The following is a 17,959-nucleotide window of genomic DNA, read 5'->3' as shown; positions in this document are numbered from 1 at the left end:
GAAAGGCAATTGGAAACATGAGGTTGTTCTTATTCTGTCAACGTGAACATCTGTCTATCTCTCTTTGGATAGCAACTGTGTAGTCACTTTTCACACACACACACACACACACACACACACACACACACACACACACACACACACACACACACACACACACACAACACACACACACACACACACACACACACGCGGGCCGATAGGATAGGATAGATTCTTCATGCACAGAAACAGAAACAAAAATAACATCCAATTTGCTTTTCTTCCATCCACTGTTGTGTATCACTTGTCACCCGTCTCCACTATTTCTGTCTATTTTACCTATAAATCTGGCTGTTTCTGTTTCCTTCACCATTCAACCGCGGGTTGAAGCAAAGTACAAAGAACCCTGGGGGCATGTGTGTAAGGTTTCATTGTTGAGCAAACTAACATACTAAGCTAAATCAAAACGAGCACAATTTCCAATACACGCCCCAAGATGAGATACATTATTTAAGCCAGGGTGGAAGAGATGGTATACAGTTCATGGCACAGATAGCAGACAAATGCAGCTATGACTAAACAAGACGCAGATGCCAGGGCTTTGCACCTGTTCAGAATCTGTGAGAGGGAGAGAACGGAGCGATGGAGGAAGAACACAGGAAGTGGATAAGCAGATGTAGCAGCCATCCCCTAATCCTCCCTCTCTTCTGCTAACGCTGACCACTCATCCATGTTTTCACACTTCCGCAGACATGTATGTGTAAAAATCACCCCCCCCCCAGCCCCACCCCACACACTAGCTCGCTTGTTAATTGCCTGTGAAATCAGGTTTCATCAAGGTTATTTTCGTAACACGATTTTGCTGTCACTAATTTGCAACTTTGTGCTTGGCGTGCCATGTGTATGTCAGTATGTGTAGATGTGCAAAGTCAAATGCAGCGAATATTATCACACCTTCCCTCTTGTACGTCTTCTATTCTTTTTCTTTGAATAGTTTTGTCAGATGAGACATGAGGGTTTGCACCTTGTGGCTTTTGAGTAATTAATGTTGAATTTAATGTTGACACAAGCTATGTTCGTATAGTCTTTAACCGCGTTCCACTTCCAGAATTGCTCCTTTGCCGACAGAAAATGGGCCAGACTTCACTCATTACAGCCAGATGTCCGTCCCCTTCCTCTTTCTTTGTGTTGGCGTTCTAACCTCCGGTGGATTTCTGAGGACTATGGTTAACTGCTCCTCAGATCTCTGCAGGGTAAATCTAGACAGCTAGCTAGACTATCTGTCCAATCGGAGTTTTCTGTTGCACGACTAAAACTACTTTTGAACGTACACACGTTCCACCAAAACAAGTTCCTTCCCGAGGCTATTTTGCCACACAGCGCTGTGGAGGATGGTCTGGCAATGCAAGACTATATTCAGTATAAATTAACTAATACTGTCTCACGCGCTTCCACCCTAATTAAAAGGGTCATTAGTAGAAATGTAGAGAAAGACTATGGTTTCATTATTCGCAACTGAATTTTAGCAGGCCAGCTTTTCTGTATATAACATTAGTGGTAACTAAAACTCCTGGCAGGCTAATGCTAATGTTAGCTTACGTAGGCAAGGTAGCAAACTAAAACCGCCATGCCCTTCACATGAGAGCCTTTAACTTTAGTTACATGCATGATGAGAGCTCTGCCCTGATTTATTGACCTTGTTTTGAAATGCGAATTTGATGCGGTGTTACATAAAAAAACAAGAAGGCGTAGCGCAGACCTCCGCCAAGGCTTGCCCTATCTCACAGTGTTAATGCAGTGTGAATTATCTCAGTCGGGAACTCATTTTTCAGATTATTTTGTCACCACATGTGCCCTATCTCAAAATGTTAACAAAAGTGAAAAGTAATTTGTGTACCTGCCCCATGATTCGGATCCGCTCTGAAATGTAATGGGTTCCTCTGTCGCCCATGCTACACCCTTCCACTAACTTTCATGCCATTTTGTCCTTTCGTGTCGAGGCAAAACTCCAATCACGCTGCAAAACTAGGCAGTGAAACAAGGTTATGTTACTGCATTGTCTATTTCTCGCCCCACATGTTTTCAGAAACACATTTCAGTGTACTGTTTAGCTGTAAAATGAGAATGTTTGTTTGTGACCCGGCCTCCATGTTGAAAACGGACGCGGGGAGGACAGAGAGGGACGCGGGGAGGACAGGGAGGGACGCAGGAGGACAGAGAGGGACGCGGGGAGGACAGAGAGGGACGCGGGGAGGACAGAGAGGGACACGGGGAGGACAGGGAGGGACGCAGGAGGACAGAGAGGGACGCGGGGAGGACAGGGAGGGACGCAGGAGGACAGAGAGGGACACGGGAGGACAGGGAGGGACGAGGGAGGATAGGGAGGGACGCAGGAGGACAGGGAGGGACGCAGGAGGACAGAGAGGGCCGGGAGGACAGGGAGGGACGCAGGAGGACAGAGAGGGACGCAGGAGGACAGAGAGGGACGCAGGAGGACAGGGAGGGACGCAGGAGGACAGAGAGGGGCGCGGGAGGACAGAGAGGGACGCGGGGGAGGACAGGGAGGGAGGGAGGAGGAGCAGGAGGGGCACGGGGAGGACAGAGAGGGACGCGGGGAGGACAGGGAGGGACCGGGAGGACAGAGAGGGACGCAGGAGGACAGAGAGGGACGCGGGAGGACAGAGAGGGACGCGGGGAGGACAGAGAGGGACGCGGGGAGGACAGAGAGGGACGCGGGGAGGACAGGGAGGGACGCAGGAGGACAGGGGGGGGACAGGAGGGGGCGGGAGGACAGGGAGGGACGCGGGGAGGACAGGGAGAGACACGGGGGGACAGGGGAGTGACACACTTTACCTCAGGTGTCAGCACTGAAAATAGTTGTTGTTAAATTCATGAGTTTAAAGCCAATTTTGTGACTTTTTCTTTTGAAGACAGACAACCAACAACCAACACTGATGTATCAGAGGAGTTTGCATGTGTTGGGGTTAGGATATCATGTTTGAGGAATATACAAATGGGAGTGACTAATTTGCAACCAGCAGAAAACAGGTATATAGCACAATGTTAAAACTGTTAGGTTTTGTTTATTACAGTCGAAAGCATATGCACAGGTTTGTAAATATTTTAAACAAAGTAGCCCATTGATTCCTGAGTTGATCCTGAGGTGAAAACATATTTTTTGGGAGGGGAGACAGAATTCACCTCGGTTAAAGTTATGTTTTTGAAAAAGATACTTAAGAAGGTACTTCAAATATGAAGCTTCAGTTCAGTATGGAGCCACAGGTGAAGTATCCTCACAAAACCAAAGCCACATGAAATGCAGGTGAGCACTCAATCAATACTTTCTCAAAGTAATGAAAGTGATGAGAGCTGGCTGCCCTGCTTCATACAACTATTAATTATCTGGTTGCAATCTCTTGAGAGAACCGCAACAAAGGGTTCAAGATTCTATCCTACCATAGGTATTTTTCACCTGAGCCAAATTTGACATGCTGAAATCCATCCAGTGAAATCATGTGAACATCATGCTTACAACCACTGTTGACTGGATTAAAGAAAACCTTTAGTACCCTTAGTATTATTTATGTGAAGTTTCAGTTACAGTTGGAACTTTAATGAACAATATACAGAAGCATGTACAGTAGTTAAGTACACAAATACATTTTCAAGTTGGCTTCAATCAATCCAAATAGAAATATATTGTAAAATATGATGAATGGCCTAAGAAGTAATGACAATGAGAAGGGCTGGCACTAAAAGCAAGGACATGATGTCCTAATTGTTACCTCCACCTCCACCAAGGAGGTCATGTTTGTTTGTTTGTTTGTCAGCAGGATTACAGAAAAGCTACTGGCCCAATTTTCATAAAAACATGGTTGAAGGGTGTAGCATGGGCCAAGAAGGAACCCATTTCATTTTGGAGTGGATCCAAATCATACACAAACTATTTTTTCACTTTCGTTAACAGTGGACATTTGTGATGCATTCATGTTGTATATAATATATAATGTGGACTAATTGGAAAAATTAGTTCCCGTACATATTTCATGTTTCCTTTGATCTTCGTTGTACTGGAAAAAGCTATAAACGTGAGGTTTAAACGCTCTGAGCAATAAAATACAACACTTCTTCTTCTTTGTAGCGTCCAACAACTTCCCAACCTTAGGAATGGGAGCCTCCGGGTGCCCGGATAGCTCAGTTGGTAGAGCGGGAGCCCATATATAGAGGTTTACCCCTCGACGCAGCAGGCCCAGGTTCAACTCTGACCTGCGGCCCTTTGCTGCATGTCATTTTACCCTCTATCTCCCCTTTCATTTATTCAGCTGTCCTGTCAATCAGAATCAGAATCAGAAATACTTTAATAATCCCAGGGGGAAATTATTTTCGTTACCACTCCAGGTATACAAACAAATAAAAACAACATATATTATCAATACTTTAAACATATATAATAAAAACAAATATACAGTAATAATATATAAAATATGAAATGTACAGCGTCAATGTGCAAATAGTGCAATAAAAAAGAGAAATGACTGTCTATGTCGAGATGATTTTAGTGCGATAAAAAAGAGAAGTGATTGTCTTTGTTTAGATTAGATAGAGGCCTAAAAAGAAAAATGCCTAAAAAATAATCTTGAAAAAAAAAAAAAAAGGAATGGGACCCTCCGAGGAGCAGGTGAATGTACCATTGGCCTTGGCAGAGGCTAGCACTCTCAGATTCTCTCCTAGTTATCTATAATGTAAGCTTGGTTATGTACAGAGGTTCACCAGGAGGTAAAATCCAAAGTGCTGGTACTTGATACCGGGGAGTGGCAGCCCGATTAAAGCAATGGTCACAAGTATCCAGAAAAGATTTTCAGACTGCAACACTGTAAAATATTACAGACCCATTTAGTTATGTTGACTTATTTCTTATTTTTAACTGAACGAGCTTATACAAGTTGTCGATTTTGAACTCAACTTTATGAGTTTTTGAAAGTTAAACTTGCATTTATTCGTTGGGTTGACTATTTAAAAAATGTATGTGTTGATTGAACTTAAGTATGTAAGTTAAGTTATCAACCAATTGCAGTCAGGACTGCAACTGGTTCACTGGCTGGCCAATTCCCATGATGCAAGGCGGTAAATAGAGTTTTGTTAAAATTTGTTGAAAAGTTTGCAGTTTGTTCGAAATACAAATGTAACTTTATGAATTCTGTTTATTAAACGTGTGTTTAGAATGTAGTGTTTTGTTGCCTGGTAATTGTCATTGTTGTGCTGGTTTACATTTGTAACCATAAGTTAAGTGACTGTTATGTTTGGTAAGAAGAGCTGGAGTATTACAGTGTTAGACGTTGAGCAGTAATAGGCTTTCTTCAGTCATTAATCTGCGGCGTGTCACTTCACTAGCGGCCATTTTATGTCAAGTGACACAAGATCAGCAGAGAGGCCGCTATTACACCCACAGTATCTGCTATAAATGTGGTTATGTTGTTTTAACTTGAAACTTTGAGTTGAAATAAAGCAGAAAGGTATTTCTGTTATACTAGGCAAGGAAGGTTTCTTGCATTATTAAAGAAAATAAATGATTTGTTTGAACTTAAAGTATGAAGTTAAACCAAGTAATACAAAGTTAAATCAACTAAAAGAACAACTTTAACAAAACTAGAACACTGTAGTTACATCAACCTCATTAACTTTAATTTCTGAGTTGAAACAAAGGCAGTCTTCAAGTTGAGTGAACTTCGATTTTCAAGGCAGCAGGGGAACTTGCATTTCCAAGTTAAACGAACATGAAATTTATTACAGTGAACCATTTAATAGTCAAAAGTATTCCTTACTCGATCAGAGCTATGAGAGCTGAATTTGATCAACTTTAACAAAAGGAAGCTGAATAGGAGGGGAAAGAACAGCCTTTGATTTGAGGAGCGTCGGGGGATAAATCAGATTTATATCAATTCTATCATTTTAAAATGAATTATTAATGATCTTTGGATGTTAAAAAAAAAAGAAAAGAGATCCCCCATTTCAGCAGCGATTGAGGGGATTGTTTTGGTATTCTGCCTTCTTTTTAATGAGAAACACAACATGCCACCCTGGTATGTTGCCATGCTTTTATAAATCGTGTTTTTAATTTCTGTATTTTTTAGGTTTGCTTCAGAGTAAAAGTTTTAAGGACTGCAGCTGTTCAAAATGTGGTGGGATTTTTTTTTTACAGGTTTAAGTGATTGAAGAGTAAAATTCAGTTAAGCCACAGTGAAATGATTTCCCTGTGGAAATCAACACTTGCAATTACATGTACTCTTATTTTCATTTTATTTATTAATATTGTATTTTAGTATTTCATTTGTTGTATTTCATCTTGTCGTGCAGCACTTTATAACATTGTTTTAAAAAAGTGATGCTATATGAATGAAGTTTATCATTATTACTACTCGCTGAGTGTTTTAATGTGTGAATCTGGGTTAAATATCTGTTAATTTGCCTGTCACCCCTCCTTCTTCATGGCACCTCATTCAATATTCATAACACAGAAAAGATAAAATAAAATAACTCCCATAGCTTCAGTGCAGTCTCTGCTCTGCTTAATATTTAACTTCTGTTTATATTAACACAAAAGTCAGTGAGCCAAACCTAGGACCTGTTAAGAGCTGCAACAATTAATCGATTAGTTGTCAACTCTTAAATTAATCGCCAACTATTTTGATAATCGATTAGTCGGTGTGAGTAATTTTTTAAGACAAAAGTAAATGTTCTCTAATTCCAGCTTCTTAAATGTGAATATGTTCTAGTTTCTTCTCTCCTCTGTGACAGTAAACTCAATGTCGTTGAGTTGTGGACAAACAAGACATTTGAGGACGTCATCTTGGGCTTTTTTGGAAACACTGATCCAACATTTTTCACCATTTTCTGACATTTTAGAGACCAGACAAGTAATCGTTTAATCGAAAAAAAAAAATCAACAGATTAATCGACTATGAAAATAATCGTTAGTTGCAGCCCTAATCAAATGTCTTAAAGATATATCCTGGTGTGTCTTGCTGTTTTTTCAACACTTCTGTCCATCCACCCATCTGCCTCAACATCTGTTCATTTCTCTGTGTCTCTCTATTCTACTGAGCATGTATGCATTTCATCTGGCAGCAAATGAGAGAGAAATGGAGAGATGGGTGGAAGAGACGGAGCAAGAAAGAGAGAGAAAGAGAGAGAGAGAGAGAGAGAGAGAGAGAGAGAGAGACTGGATGAGAAAAATGGCCTTTGGTCATTCAGTAGGGAGAGATGAGCAGATGTGGGGAAGAGACAGAAAGAGGAAAACAGAGTTTATTGCTGCCTTCAATGAAGATTTGGAGCCTTAATTGAAGTCTACAGAGCAGCTGTCTACAGCTCTCTCCCTCCTTGTGCGTGTCCTCCTTTTCAGTCAGTGTAACAGCAACCGCCGCCACTATATTTACTATTACAACTCTAATATCAACAGAATCTAAATCATTTCTGCAATTACATCAATCTGTTTGCATTTTTACATGATAGCTACTAATTCAATAAACAGTATAATTAACTTGTTCAAAATGAACTGCAGAGATCGTAGGTAATAAAAAAAAAACAATCTGACAACTTTTGAGCTGGGTGGTGATCTTTGTTTACATACGTAATGCAATTGATACAACAGTGGTGGGACTGATTTCAACCCACAATGAAACACAATACAGGGAGGAAATAGACAGGGTGACAGAGTGGTGCACGGACAATAACCACACACTGAACATTAAAAAGACAAACAAACTCAGTGACTTCAGGAGACACAGAGGAGACCATGCTCCACTAACTGTCAGGGGGAGAGGAAGTGGAGAGGGTCGCCAGCTTTAAGTTTCTGGGGACTCACATCTACCTGGTATGATGATCGTACAGAGGCTGATTGAAAAAAAAAATGTCTCCAGAGAGTCATAGAAACTGCGGCAAAAATCATTGGAATCCCCCTGCCCTCTCTGGAGGACACCTTCAGGACCCGCTGCCTCTGCAGACCTAACAACATCCTGGCAGATGCGACCCAGCCCTGTCATCCCCTGTTCTGTCTGTTACCCTCTGGAAGGCACAGCAGAGCGATCAAAGCTCCAACTTCCAGACTGAAGGACCGTTTTTAATCCAAGACTCATCACTGAACCGAACAAAATCAAACATCTCCCCACCTGGGTGTCATGAACTAGATGTGCAGTGATACAACCCGTGCATACTGTTTCCATGCTTTTAAAATGCTTGTTCATATATTTATTGATTGGGATACAAGTGTATGTTAGGAGTGTACAGTATGTCAGAGTATTTATTTGTGTATTTATTACTTTTATATTCAGGTATGGCACAGCAAATTTCGTTGTACACAAGCTTGTGCAATGACAGTAAAGTATGTTCCATTCTAACTGCTTCAACTGCTGGGTAAAAAAGTCTTTAGTTAAGCGACTGTAGTATCTAATGACATATTATGATAGAAAAGTGTGTGGATAGCCCTTCCAATTAGTGGTTTCAGAACGTCAAGCATGCAGCTATGCAATCTGAATGCATCGACATTTGCAGTAGAATATGTTATACTAAGGAGCTCAGTGACGTTTAATGTGGCAATGTCAAAGGAAATAATATTTCCAATAAGTCCGTCCGTCAAATGTCTTCCCTGTCCAGCTTAGGAGCAATGACAGTTCAGCAGTGAAGCGGTAGGCCACACAAGCTCGAAGAAGTGGACTGATTTCCTTGCAGTGGCACACAAGCCAAAGATCACCATATGCAGTGGTCCCCGCAGGATTCGATTTCATAGTATGCACAAGAACCTCTCATACAGTAGCTCATATTTGCAGAAGAGTCATGCAAACGGCCAATTACACCACACACAGCCAGCCACACACATGCACACATGCACACATTCTTACACAATATCCATAGTTTCACACATGGCCAAAATAATGTAGTCATCATTGTAGTGACTTTCAATAAAAGTAATATAGGCCTATCTAAATAAGCTACTGAGTGGCAAACTTGTGGACTTGTTTCGGATGTGTTTTCTAGGCTAAAAATAAACAAAAAAATGACCAATGACCATACGCAAAGCCAAGCCTTGGTTGGACTAGTGTAAAGCACGGCGTGCTAGAGCACTACAAATGTCTACTCTGCAGTAATGAATGATGCTTCACTACTTGGAAAGCAGGGTTTGACATAATTAGGTCAGGAGAACATGAAGGCACATCCTGCCTGAATGCACAGTGCCAACTGTTGGGTGTCAGACGAAAAATGGTCCAGGGCCGTTGTGTGAGTTTGGGTGCGTGAGTGCGTGCGTCTGGGCCTGCGTGTGTGCGTTGTAGGACCCTGACCTAAACCCCATCCACTTTTGGAGTGAAGCGCAATGCCGACCGCGAGCCAGGCTTTACCCCCTAACATCAGTGGCCGACCTCACTGGCACTCCTGAATGGGAGCAAATCCCTGAAGACAGGTTCCTGAATCAGGTGGAAAGCCTTGCGAGAGGAGTGGGGGCTGTGACAGCAGCCGTTTAATAAGATGTTCAACACATCACATATGGGTGTGATGTCCATGTGTCCACATACACTAACGGTCAAAAGTTTGGGGTCACTTTGAAATTTCCATTCCACTCCATTATAGGCAGAACACCAGCTCAGATCAGTTGCATTGTTTTTTTAACCAAAGCAGCAGTTTTACATTATGTGTAGGGTTGGGCATCGTTTGGTTTTTTCTCCGATACCGGTGCTATATCAATACTTTTAAAACGGCGCTGGTGCCTAAACGCTGCCTGAACCGAAATATATATAATATATTCATAATGTTTATAATATAAAATATAAAAAAGGACAACAAAACGACAGTTGGTGACATTAAAGAACGGCTTGTTTATTACTAAGCCCATATGGTCAAAATTAAATGATTGATTAATAATGTAATAACAATAACTTATAACAATGACTTATTTCACCAGTAAATTGCTTGTAAACGAGAAAAACAAGCACCAGATGGGAAAAGGGTATTTTACAATAACTTAAAATGCACCACGAGGCTGGCGAGTTTCAAGTGAACGCACCGTCTGTCTGTGTTACTTTTTTGGCCTGACAAGATGATTTTCGTCTGACATGTGATCCGGCGATTCTGGCATGACCTCGTGATGTCGCGAGAATCCAACTGCCGTGGAAGGTAAAGGAGACATAACAATACTGGACAAACTGCAACAACACCTCAGCAACCCGAACTTAACCATCAATTCAGTCGCAGGTTGTTCAGTGCAGTGTCAGCCTCACTCACCAGAGTTGGGCTGTCCATGTTTGCCAGGCCGCGCCGATTCCCAGCCATCCACAGACTGAACCTCCAACAGGTAGGAGCTTTTGGTCTCGCGGTCAAACACAGTCTGGGAGTAGATGAATCCCAGCTCTGGGTCAATACGGAAATACTGGTGGTCCCCACTTCGGTCCTCCAGCAGGGAGTAGGAGATCTGGGTGGTGGGGGGTTGAGCCAGACAAAAATAGATATAGAGGGTCAGGTTTTAGTTTAGTTAGGTTTTTATAAGGATCCCCATTATCTGACGCCTAGGTGACCAGCTAGTCTTCCTGGGGTCCAAAAAAAAACATAAAATCAGACAATATTCAAACATTTCATGACACATAACGGAAAAGAAAAGAAAAGAAACAGAACAAATTCTAACAAGTATAAAACGAAATATCAAGGAGACAACCAGGAAAACCCAAGGAAAAAAATTTATCTAAAAAACAACATTATATTACACATATTACAATATTACACAACATGACAAAGGTTTAGAGTTAACATCGAGCTAGCTCACAAGGACAAAGAAGGAGAACAAATATGTATTACAACAAAAGAAAATAAGATACAAAACCTCTAGATACACATTTTAAATAAAGGTGAGATTTAACTTTCGTTTTTAAAACTTGCCTTTCCTTTGATAAAATGTATGCTACTTGGGAGATCATTCAATGAAAAAAAAGTTCTGCATATGACAGATTTTTAGGAAAAGGTGCTAAAACACTGTTAAACGGCTTATTTACACAGCAAGGAAGAACACATTTTAAATCATCAAAAAAAAGAGGCAGACTAAAAAAATTATTGAGTGCATCTATTCAAAAGGAACTTTCAACTGACTACGCAAAAGCAACATTAACACTTTTACCACAGCGTGTGTGTGTGTGCCTGTGTGTGTGTGTGTGTGTGTGTGTGTGTGTGTGTGTGTGTGTGTGTGTGTGTGTGTTTTCACCTTGCCATTGAGACCCAAGTCGAGGTCATTGGCTAAAACCTGGAAAACCAAAGTTCCGGATTCTGCGCCTTCAGTGACCGAGGCTTCGTAGATAGAGGAAGTGAAAAATGGGACGTTGTCATTGACATCTAGAGAAGGAAGAGGATAGGAAGGGAGAGTGTTATTTTTGCATTGCGTATGTGGTGGATTTGATAAAATGTCATAGATGATTGATGGGCCCAAATTGCCTGCAGCACTAGGTGGTAACAACCATCTAGAAATCTACATACCTGCTTATTACCAACAAGTAATGTTAGTAGCACAATTATCAATTCGATAAGTCTTCTTTTTTTTAAAGTAATATGTCAAGTAGTATTTTTTATATTATAGATAGATAAAGCTCCCGAGAATCACTTGAGCACAATCTTGGATACTCAAAGGATATGTTTTATTTCTAGTGCCCTGCGTTCAGTTTAGCCACATTTGTGAATATCATTTAAGGGTTATTGCAGTTCAATTAGCTTCTTTCGCTAACACTTAGTGCCTTTTGGAATACAACGCTTATTTGCCACTTATCGTAGATCATTTACCAACTTAGTTCAAGTGACCAAATTAGGGATGTCACAAGAACCTATACTTGCGATAGCTTTTGGTTCTACTATAAAAAAACACAGACGATGCCCATTTTTTTTGAGCACCGTAAGCACCATGAGCGCCGATGCTAGTGTTAGCAGCATCGGTGCTGCGCCTCTTCCGGAACTGATGGGGGAAGTATACGCTAAAGAGAGTTCCAGTCGATACATTCAGAAGGAAGGAGGTCACGAACAAAGTCACGCCCTTCTACTTCCGGTCCATATCTTTTGAAAAAATATGAACGAGAGTCAACGGAGATAGATTCTACCCAACCTAAAGAAAAAGGCATGTTCACTGCAAACTCATGGTCCTCTCTTCCTGATTTACAGCCCCCTTTCTTGGCTTCAAATAACTCACCGTTGTCGGCTACGGCCGCTGAACAGGCTACACGTTGTAAACAACCGTGGCCCCTTGCCTGGTCTTCCTGTAACGTTAGCTAGCAGTTAGCATGGCGGCATTAGCAAGGACCAGTCTGGATCACTTTACTAGCTGTGTCTCAATTGTTTTGTATGTCTTGTTATGACATTTTGAGACGGCATCGAGAATCGTGTTATTTTACTGGTATTTGCACCGACTACTGAATTTTTGGTATCGTGACACCCCTAGTACAAATGGTTGTGTAAAGGCAAGTCTGCCTTTGGACCATCAGCATGGTTTCACATTGAGTAACAACAAATGCACAGAGCATATATGTATCTAGCTGCAGTGCGGTGACAACTGTTGCATTTTAGAATTCAATTTTAGATTCTGTTATTTACATTGATAGCCAAGGTCATGGTTTGGATCCATTGTACATTTCTGATCTTTTAACCCCATATTCCGTAACCAGACTTTTCAGATGTGCTGATAGAAAGCTTTCAGAGGTTCTGCAGTCTGGCTCAAAACAAAGGGAGATCGTGTTTCTGCTGTTTTATCTCTGATACATTGGAACAGCTTTCACATCAGCACAAGGCCAGCTGAGTCAGTGCTGTGTGGCAAAATACTTTTAATTGGCTTTAAATTTGTCAGGGATGCAGGGATACATTGGTATCGGCCGATATTTGCCTTGTTCACTGCCAAATAAGATGACATTCACCGATGGCAGTGGCCAATGAATATGTGCTGTTTTTTTGCAGTCTCACTCGGGACAGTATGAAGAGATCGCTTGCATTTAGTGCTACTGCAGCTGCTGATTAAGAAAAGAAGCCACTGACTGGAAACGACGTGGGCATGACTTAAGAAGTCAAGGGGTGCCATGTCCATGTGTGGTTTGTTTACAGTAAAACACGTTGGCCCTGTGGGAGTATTTAACACTGTGTCGGACACAGATCAGTGACATAAACCACCACCAGCAAGACGCAGTCCTTGATAACCACAGCATTGGAGGAGATCATAACATTAGCATACCAATGAATCGGTGCATCCCGACTATTTGTAATTGGAATTTATAACTATTTTGAATTGCTACTTTCAAGTGGAAAAGAAAAGAACTTTGTAACTGTTGTTTGGAGAAGTCCTGTATAGATAAAAGGTTCCTACTACTCATACTACTACTGCTACTACTGCTGCTATTACTACTAGTACTACTACTACTTACTCACACTTCAGCAAAATACCTAAGCCAAACAAACACTACAACAGTTAGCTTTTGCCAGGACACAGAAAAGGAACAGCTTCGGCCATACAGTATGTGCAAGTGCACCTTCCTAGTGGATTTATTTGTAATGGGAAATCCATATTTCTCCTGTTTACCTTGCAACCATTGTAACAAAAGACCAAATAATAACTTTCCAGAGTTGTAAAATCCTGCCTCAGAGTATTGTAAACTGCTGAGTAGAGTTTTGGTGTCTAGTGAGCCTTTAAACTCTTTTACCTGTTCCTAAAACTGAACTTCCTGGATCATATTTCTTGTCTCACCGGTACCTGAAGCAACCGCCCACCAACTCAACACTTTCAGTTGTTTTAATGTAGGGATGTTTGCAGTCTGAACGCCCACTAAGTTTGACTGCATCAACTATGTGCCCACTGAATTTCCTTTTAAATCAATAACTTTCTTTTTTTCTGAAGTCTTCTTAAAGGTGAATTTGTAGGTAGTGAATAAAGAAAGAAAGATTAACAAATTGGCAGTAAATATGCTGCTTATTGTTGGTGCATATTGGCCTTCAGAGCAGCTGCTGTCCTCCTTATGATGTTGCCATGAAGAGTTCTGGACTTGGGTTGATTTGGCACCTTAATAAAGAAGCAAGCTGGCAGCTATTGGAATAAAGGAGGAAATCTATATCCCCTTCACATTCTGTTTAGATCTGGATATTGTATGGTAAGAATTCATCCTAGTTTTCAACATTTGTTTCGTGGGATATATGGAAACATGGGAAACAAGTACATTGTAAGAGATCAGCATTAGCACCATGGTGGCTCGCTTGCCAGCTTATTGATTTAGATTAGTCCACACATTTTCTGTAGCTCTGACAACAGACATATTCAATTTTTTGTGGGGTCATTTTTCCAAGCCCTGTTAGCATCGAGATCAAAGCATTTACTGCATCAGGCCAATAAAAATGGACAAAATGTCCAACAGTTACCTTGAAGCCTAACAAGTTTGCCTGAAAAGCAGAAACCAAATTTGAACATAGTTGATTTAAGGCCAAAAGCATTACAGAAAGGACTTGAATAGAGCAACATTAATTGTACCGCTGCTCCGTGGACCATTTTTTCCAACCCTTTCTTCCTGGTAAATGTCTTAATCTATGAATTAAAAATGGGGTCTTAAATCCATTACAGACCTCCCTCCCTTCCTCAGCTGCAATGCCTCAGGAGGGGTCAAAGAACTTTCTTATTAAGACAGATAAGCAAGAGGAGGGGCGAGCGAAAGGAGGAGAAGGGGATGTTTGAAGAGGGACATAAAAGGGACGCAAGAGAAGGGAGAGGGTCTATGTGAATTAATTATTTCTCACTGGATTAGAACCAATGTTATAGAATGGGGTATATATGCATGTGTGTGTGTGTGTGTGTGTGTGTGTGTGTGTGTGTGTGTGTGTGTGTGTGTGTGTGTGTGTGTGTGTGTGTGCAGTGGGATTAAATGCAGGAGAGTCTGGGACATGTGGGGTAGGCAGAGTTATTTTGAGGAGCAAGGTCAGGGACTAGCAACGGCGACTTAAACCTAGTTACCAATGGCTGAGTATTAACTGAAACAGAGTTACACCAAACTAAAGTAATTATACTTAGAAGTACCATACAATAATGACAGACATGAAAGAACGATATGAGAGCGACTGGAACAGGAGTCCCGGCTGGAATTTCTTTGCAGAGGATGTCTGTATGTCTGTGAAATATCTCCTGAATCATCCATTCTACTTCACACTTGGTTTTCCTGGGTACCCAATGAACTCAGGGTTTGGATTTTGGAGAAATTTGGACAGCATTGGATAATAGATATTAAAAATAAAACTAAACGGCTGAACAATAAGCTGCTGGTGCAGCACGTAGCAGACTGTTGACACACTCTGGACAGCAGCGGGGGTGGGGGAGGTTTACCGGCTTTGACTCCGGTTCACTTTTTGCTGCTTGTAACGTAACATGATTGCTGGATGTAACAAGCAAACTTTTCTTCACGTTCCTGAAGCACGAGTGGAAAGCTGACAGACCATCGCAACTGTTGTGTTGAATAAGGTTGGGGAAAAAAGGCACTACATAACACAAGCTTTTTCGTTGTATATTATTTCGCTAAGAGGAAACTAAGTGCTTTGCGGTCCATCTGTGAGTAATGTTGGGGTACTATTTGGTTTTGGAGAATTCTAAAAGCAGCAATACCATAGGCCAAGCAATCGGCCTGTTCCAAATAGGCACATTTTCAATGGGCACTGTACTAGATTATATTAAAACAGAGCAGCCAAAGTACATTTTTCAAGGCATTTCAAAGATTGAGAACCGCCGCAACTGCGAAAGGTCCTTGAGCATACAGTCATAAATGTGCACCACAAATATTAGGCTCATTGGTTAGAAGTAAGCCACACACACACACACACACACACACACACACACACACACACACACACACACAGGATACTTTGTTGGAAAAGAAAATAGTTGCAAGAGTAAGTGCTTGTAAAATGTGAAGATCTCGGTTTCGAAATGTATGTTAAGGTAGTAGCGAGTACTATGTTAGCGAGCCCCTGCCTCCCTAGCCAGCTCTATTAAAACATTCAGACAAAGCCCGAAGACAAAGTGTATCGACAGACAATGTTATAAAATCTATCACACCAGCATTGTTCACCCACCGCTTACAAGAATTTGCAGGATTACATGTACACTTCCCTAGTATATTTGGTGTTTTGGTAACAGGCTCGTTAAGGCGCGGAAGAAAAGAGCGGGAGACATTGAATGATTTCTGATTCTGAGCACTTTAATAATAATGACTTGATAAACAAAAGTTTGGTCAAAATATAAGAGAGTTATGTGCCTCATTTGAATTTCAAGGACTTTTAAAGCACTTGGTTACATAAAAAGGGGCTATTTTTTAAGATATTCGAATACTTGATTTCCCCCACTCAAAATTCAAGCACTTCAAGCACCTTGTGCGAACTGTGTGTCAATAACATGTTCTGGGTATGCACTTTTGTAATATACAGTATGAGCTGCTAGAGCCTAACTGGGTCCTTCTGCTAGACCTTAACTGGGTCAGAAGTTCAGTTTTAAAAAGGCATAGTGCCCAATGCTGCTCGACTGTTTTTATTATTTATGTTCTAAAAAGTCCATTAGGCCCATCTTTTGAATTCATCAAGTGAAATATTTCCTATTCTTCCATTAGCTTATAGCTCAGCCATCAAACAATGAATCATCAACTGCCCAATTCCATCATGTCTGTCGCCAACAAAAAAAAAACAAAAAAACAATTAAGAAGACTCACCTGTGACATTGATGTACACCGTGGTGAAGGCCGCCAACGGTACAGCAGCTACATTCTGAGCTCGAACCCGCAGCATGAAGTTTCTGGTGGTCTCGTAGTCCAAGGGCTCTGCCACAAGGATGGAGGCCGAACCATCCTCTCGGTTGGGGGTCAAGTAGAAGCGAACAGGCATATTGGTCTCTGGGACCATGCCATCCTCCAAGTTGTAAGTTACTCTGGGATCCCCAAGAGGGGAGGTGGCCTTGATGGTCTGTTTAAAACAAAGAATATGATACATCAATATGATAACATATCTCATTTGTGGGACTTTTAGTAATGGTCTCCAGCCAGTACTGGTCCCGGTCTAAAGCCACGTCAGTTGTTGTAGACAACATGAGGTATCTTACCCAATAAGTGAAGAAAAATGTAAACCCAATATAACTCCCTTTTCAGCAGCAGGTAGGTTTTTTATGTGTCCATGCTAACATATGGGCATACACTTCATCATTTAAACATGGGCAATTACTTTATGTAGTTGTCCTTTCTTACATTTAGAATCAATTGATTATGATTACTTCCACTTCATGTGTACTTACTTTCTCTGTAAGTGAGAGTTGACCAACAAAATACAATCTTACAAACAGACAGAAATATGCATTTGACAGACATTTTGCATGGTTCCATTTATCAACTGGAAATGGATCCTAAGGACAGTAACAAAGCCGGTCTACGGAAAGCCGTTCCACTCCCTATTCAGCCCCATTGTACCGAATTTGGTTGCAGTTCCACCAGAGTTCCACTGGGGGTGATCGCGGTCCAGTGCAAAATGAATGGGACTCTATGGAGCTAGACGGCTAAATGTGTCTCTTTCACCTGACTGTCGTTGAGAAACCTCAGATTTGATTGTAGTTTTTGCAAGTTCAACATGGGTTATAGGTCGAAAGTTGAATGAACGAGTAATTATGTCCTTTTGATTTCTTACAGGGGGAGTCGTTGTTGCCCATAACACGCTAGCATTCTGCTAATGAATGCTGATTGGTCAGTGAAGGAGTGATTACGATCGGAGATCCCGCTTGACGGCATCCGAAGCAGAGCCTGAATGTCAGAGTAAATATTTCGGCGTGGTCTTTAAAACATTAGCAAACCTCTTTCTAGCACGTGTATTAACAGGGAGAGCCGAACCTGTTAGCTGTGTTGTCGATGCCTCGAGAGAACAAAGGAAGCGACTCAGAGCTTGCCGTAAAGCAGTATCTCTGGGCGTCTAC

The 17,959-nt window shown here is 41.4% G+C and overlaps 1 protein-coding gene across 1 annotated transcript in view; it reads right to left on the bottom strand.

The window, feature by feature from the left end:
* Nucleotides 1–17,959, bottom strand: part of LOC120556182 (neural-cadherin-like) — a 279,033-nt gene that overhangs the window by 87,994 nt on the left and 173,080 nt on the right. The window contains exons 13-15 of the mRNA XM_039795609.1: nucleotides 16,716–16,965; nucleotides 11,219–11,346; nucleotides 10,252–10,438 (exon numbers count right to left, since the gene is read on the bottom strand). Of these exons, the coding sequence (XP_039651543.1) occupies nucleotides 10,252–10,438; nucleotides 11,219–11,346; nucleotides 16,716–16,965 (565 nt within the window). The remainder of the gene's footprint in view (nucleotides 1–10,251; nucleotides 10,439–11,218; nucleotides 11,347–16,715; nucleotides 16,966–17,959) is intronic.

The sequence above is a fragment of the Perca fluviatilis genome, chromosome 3 (assembly GCF_010015445.1).
Source record: "Perca fluviatilis chromosome 3, GENO_Pfluv_1.0, whole genome shotgun sequence".
Classification (NCBI taxonomy): Eukaryota; Metazoa; Chordata; class Actinopteri; order Perciformes; family Percidae; genus Perca; species Perca fluviatilis.
The sequence above is the reverse complement of the archived record's forward strand: the minus strand, read 5'-3'. Positions and strand labels throughout refer to the sequence as shown.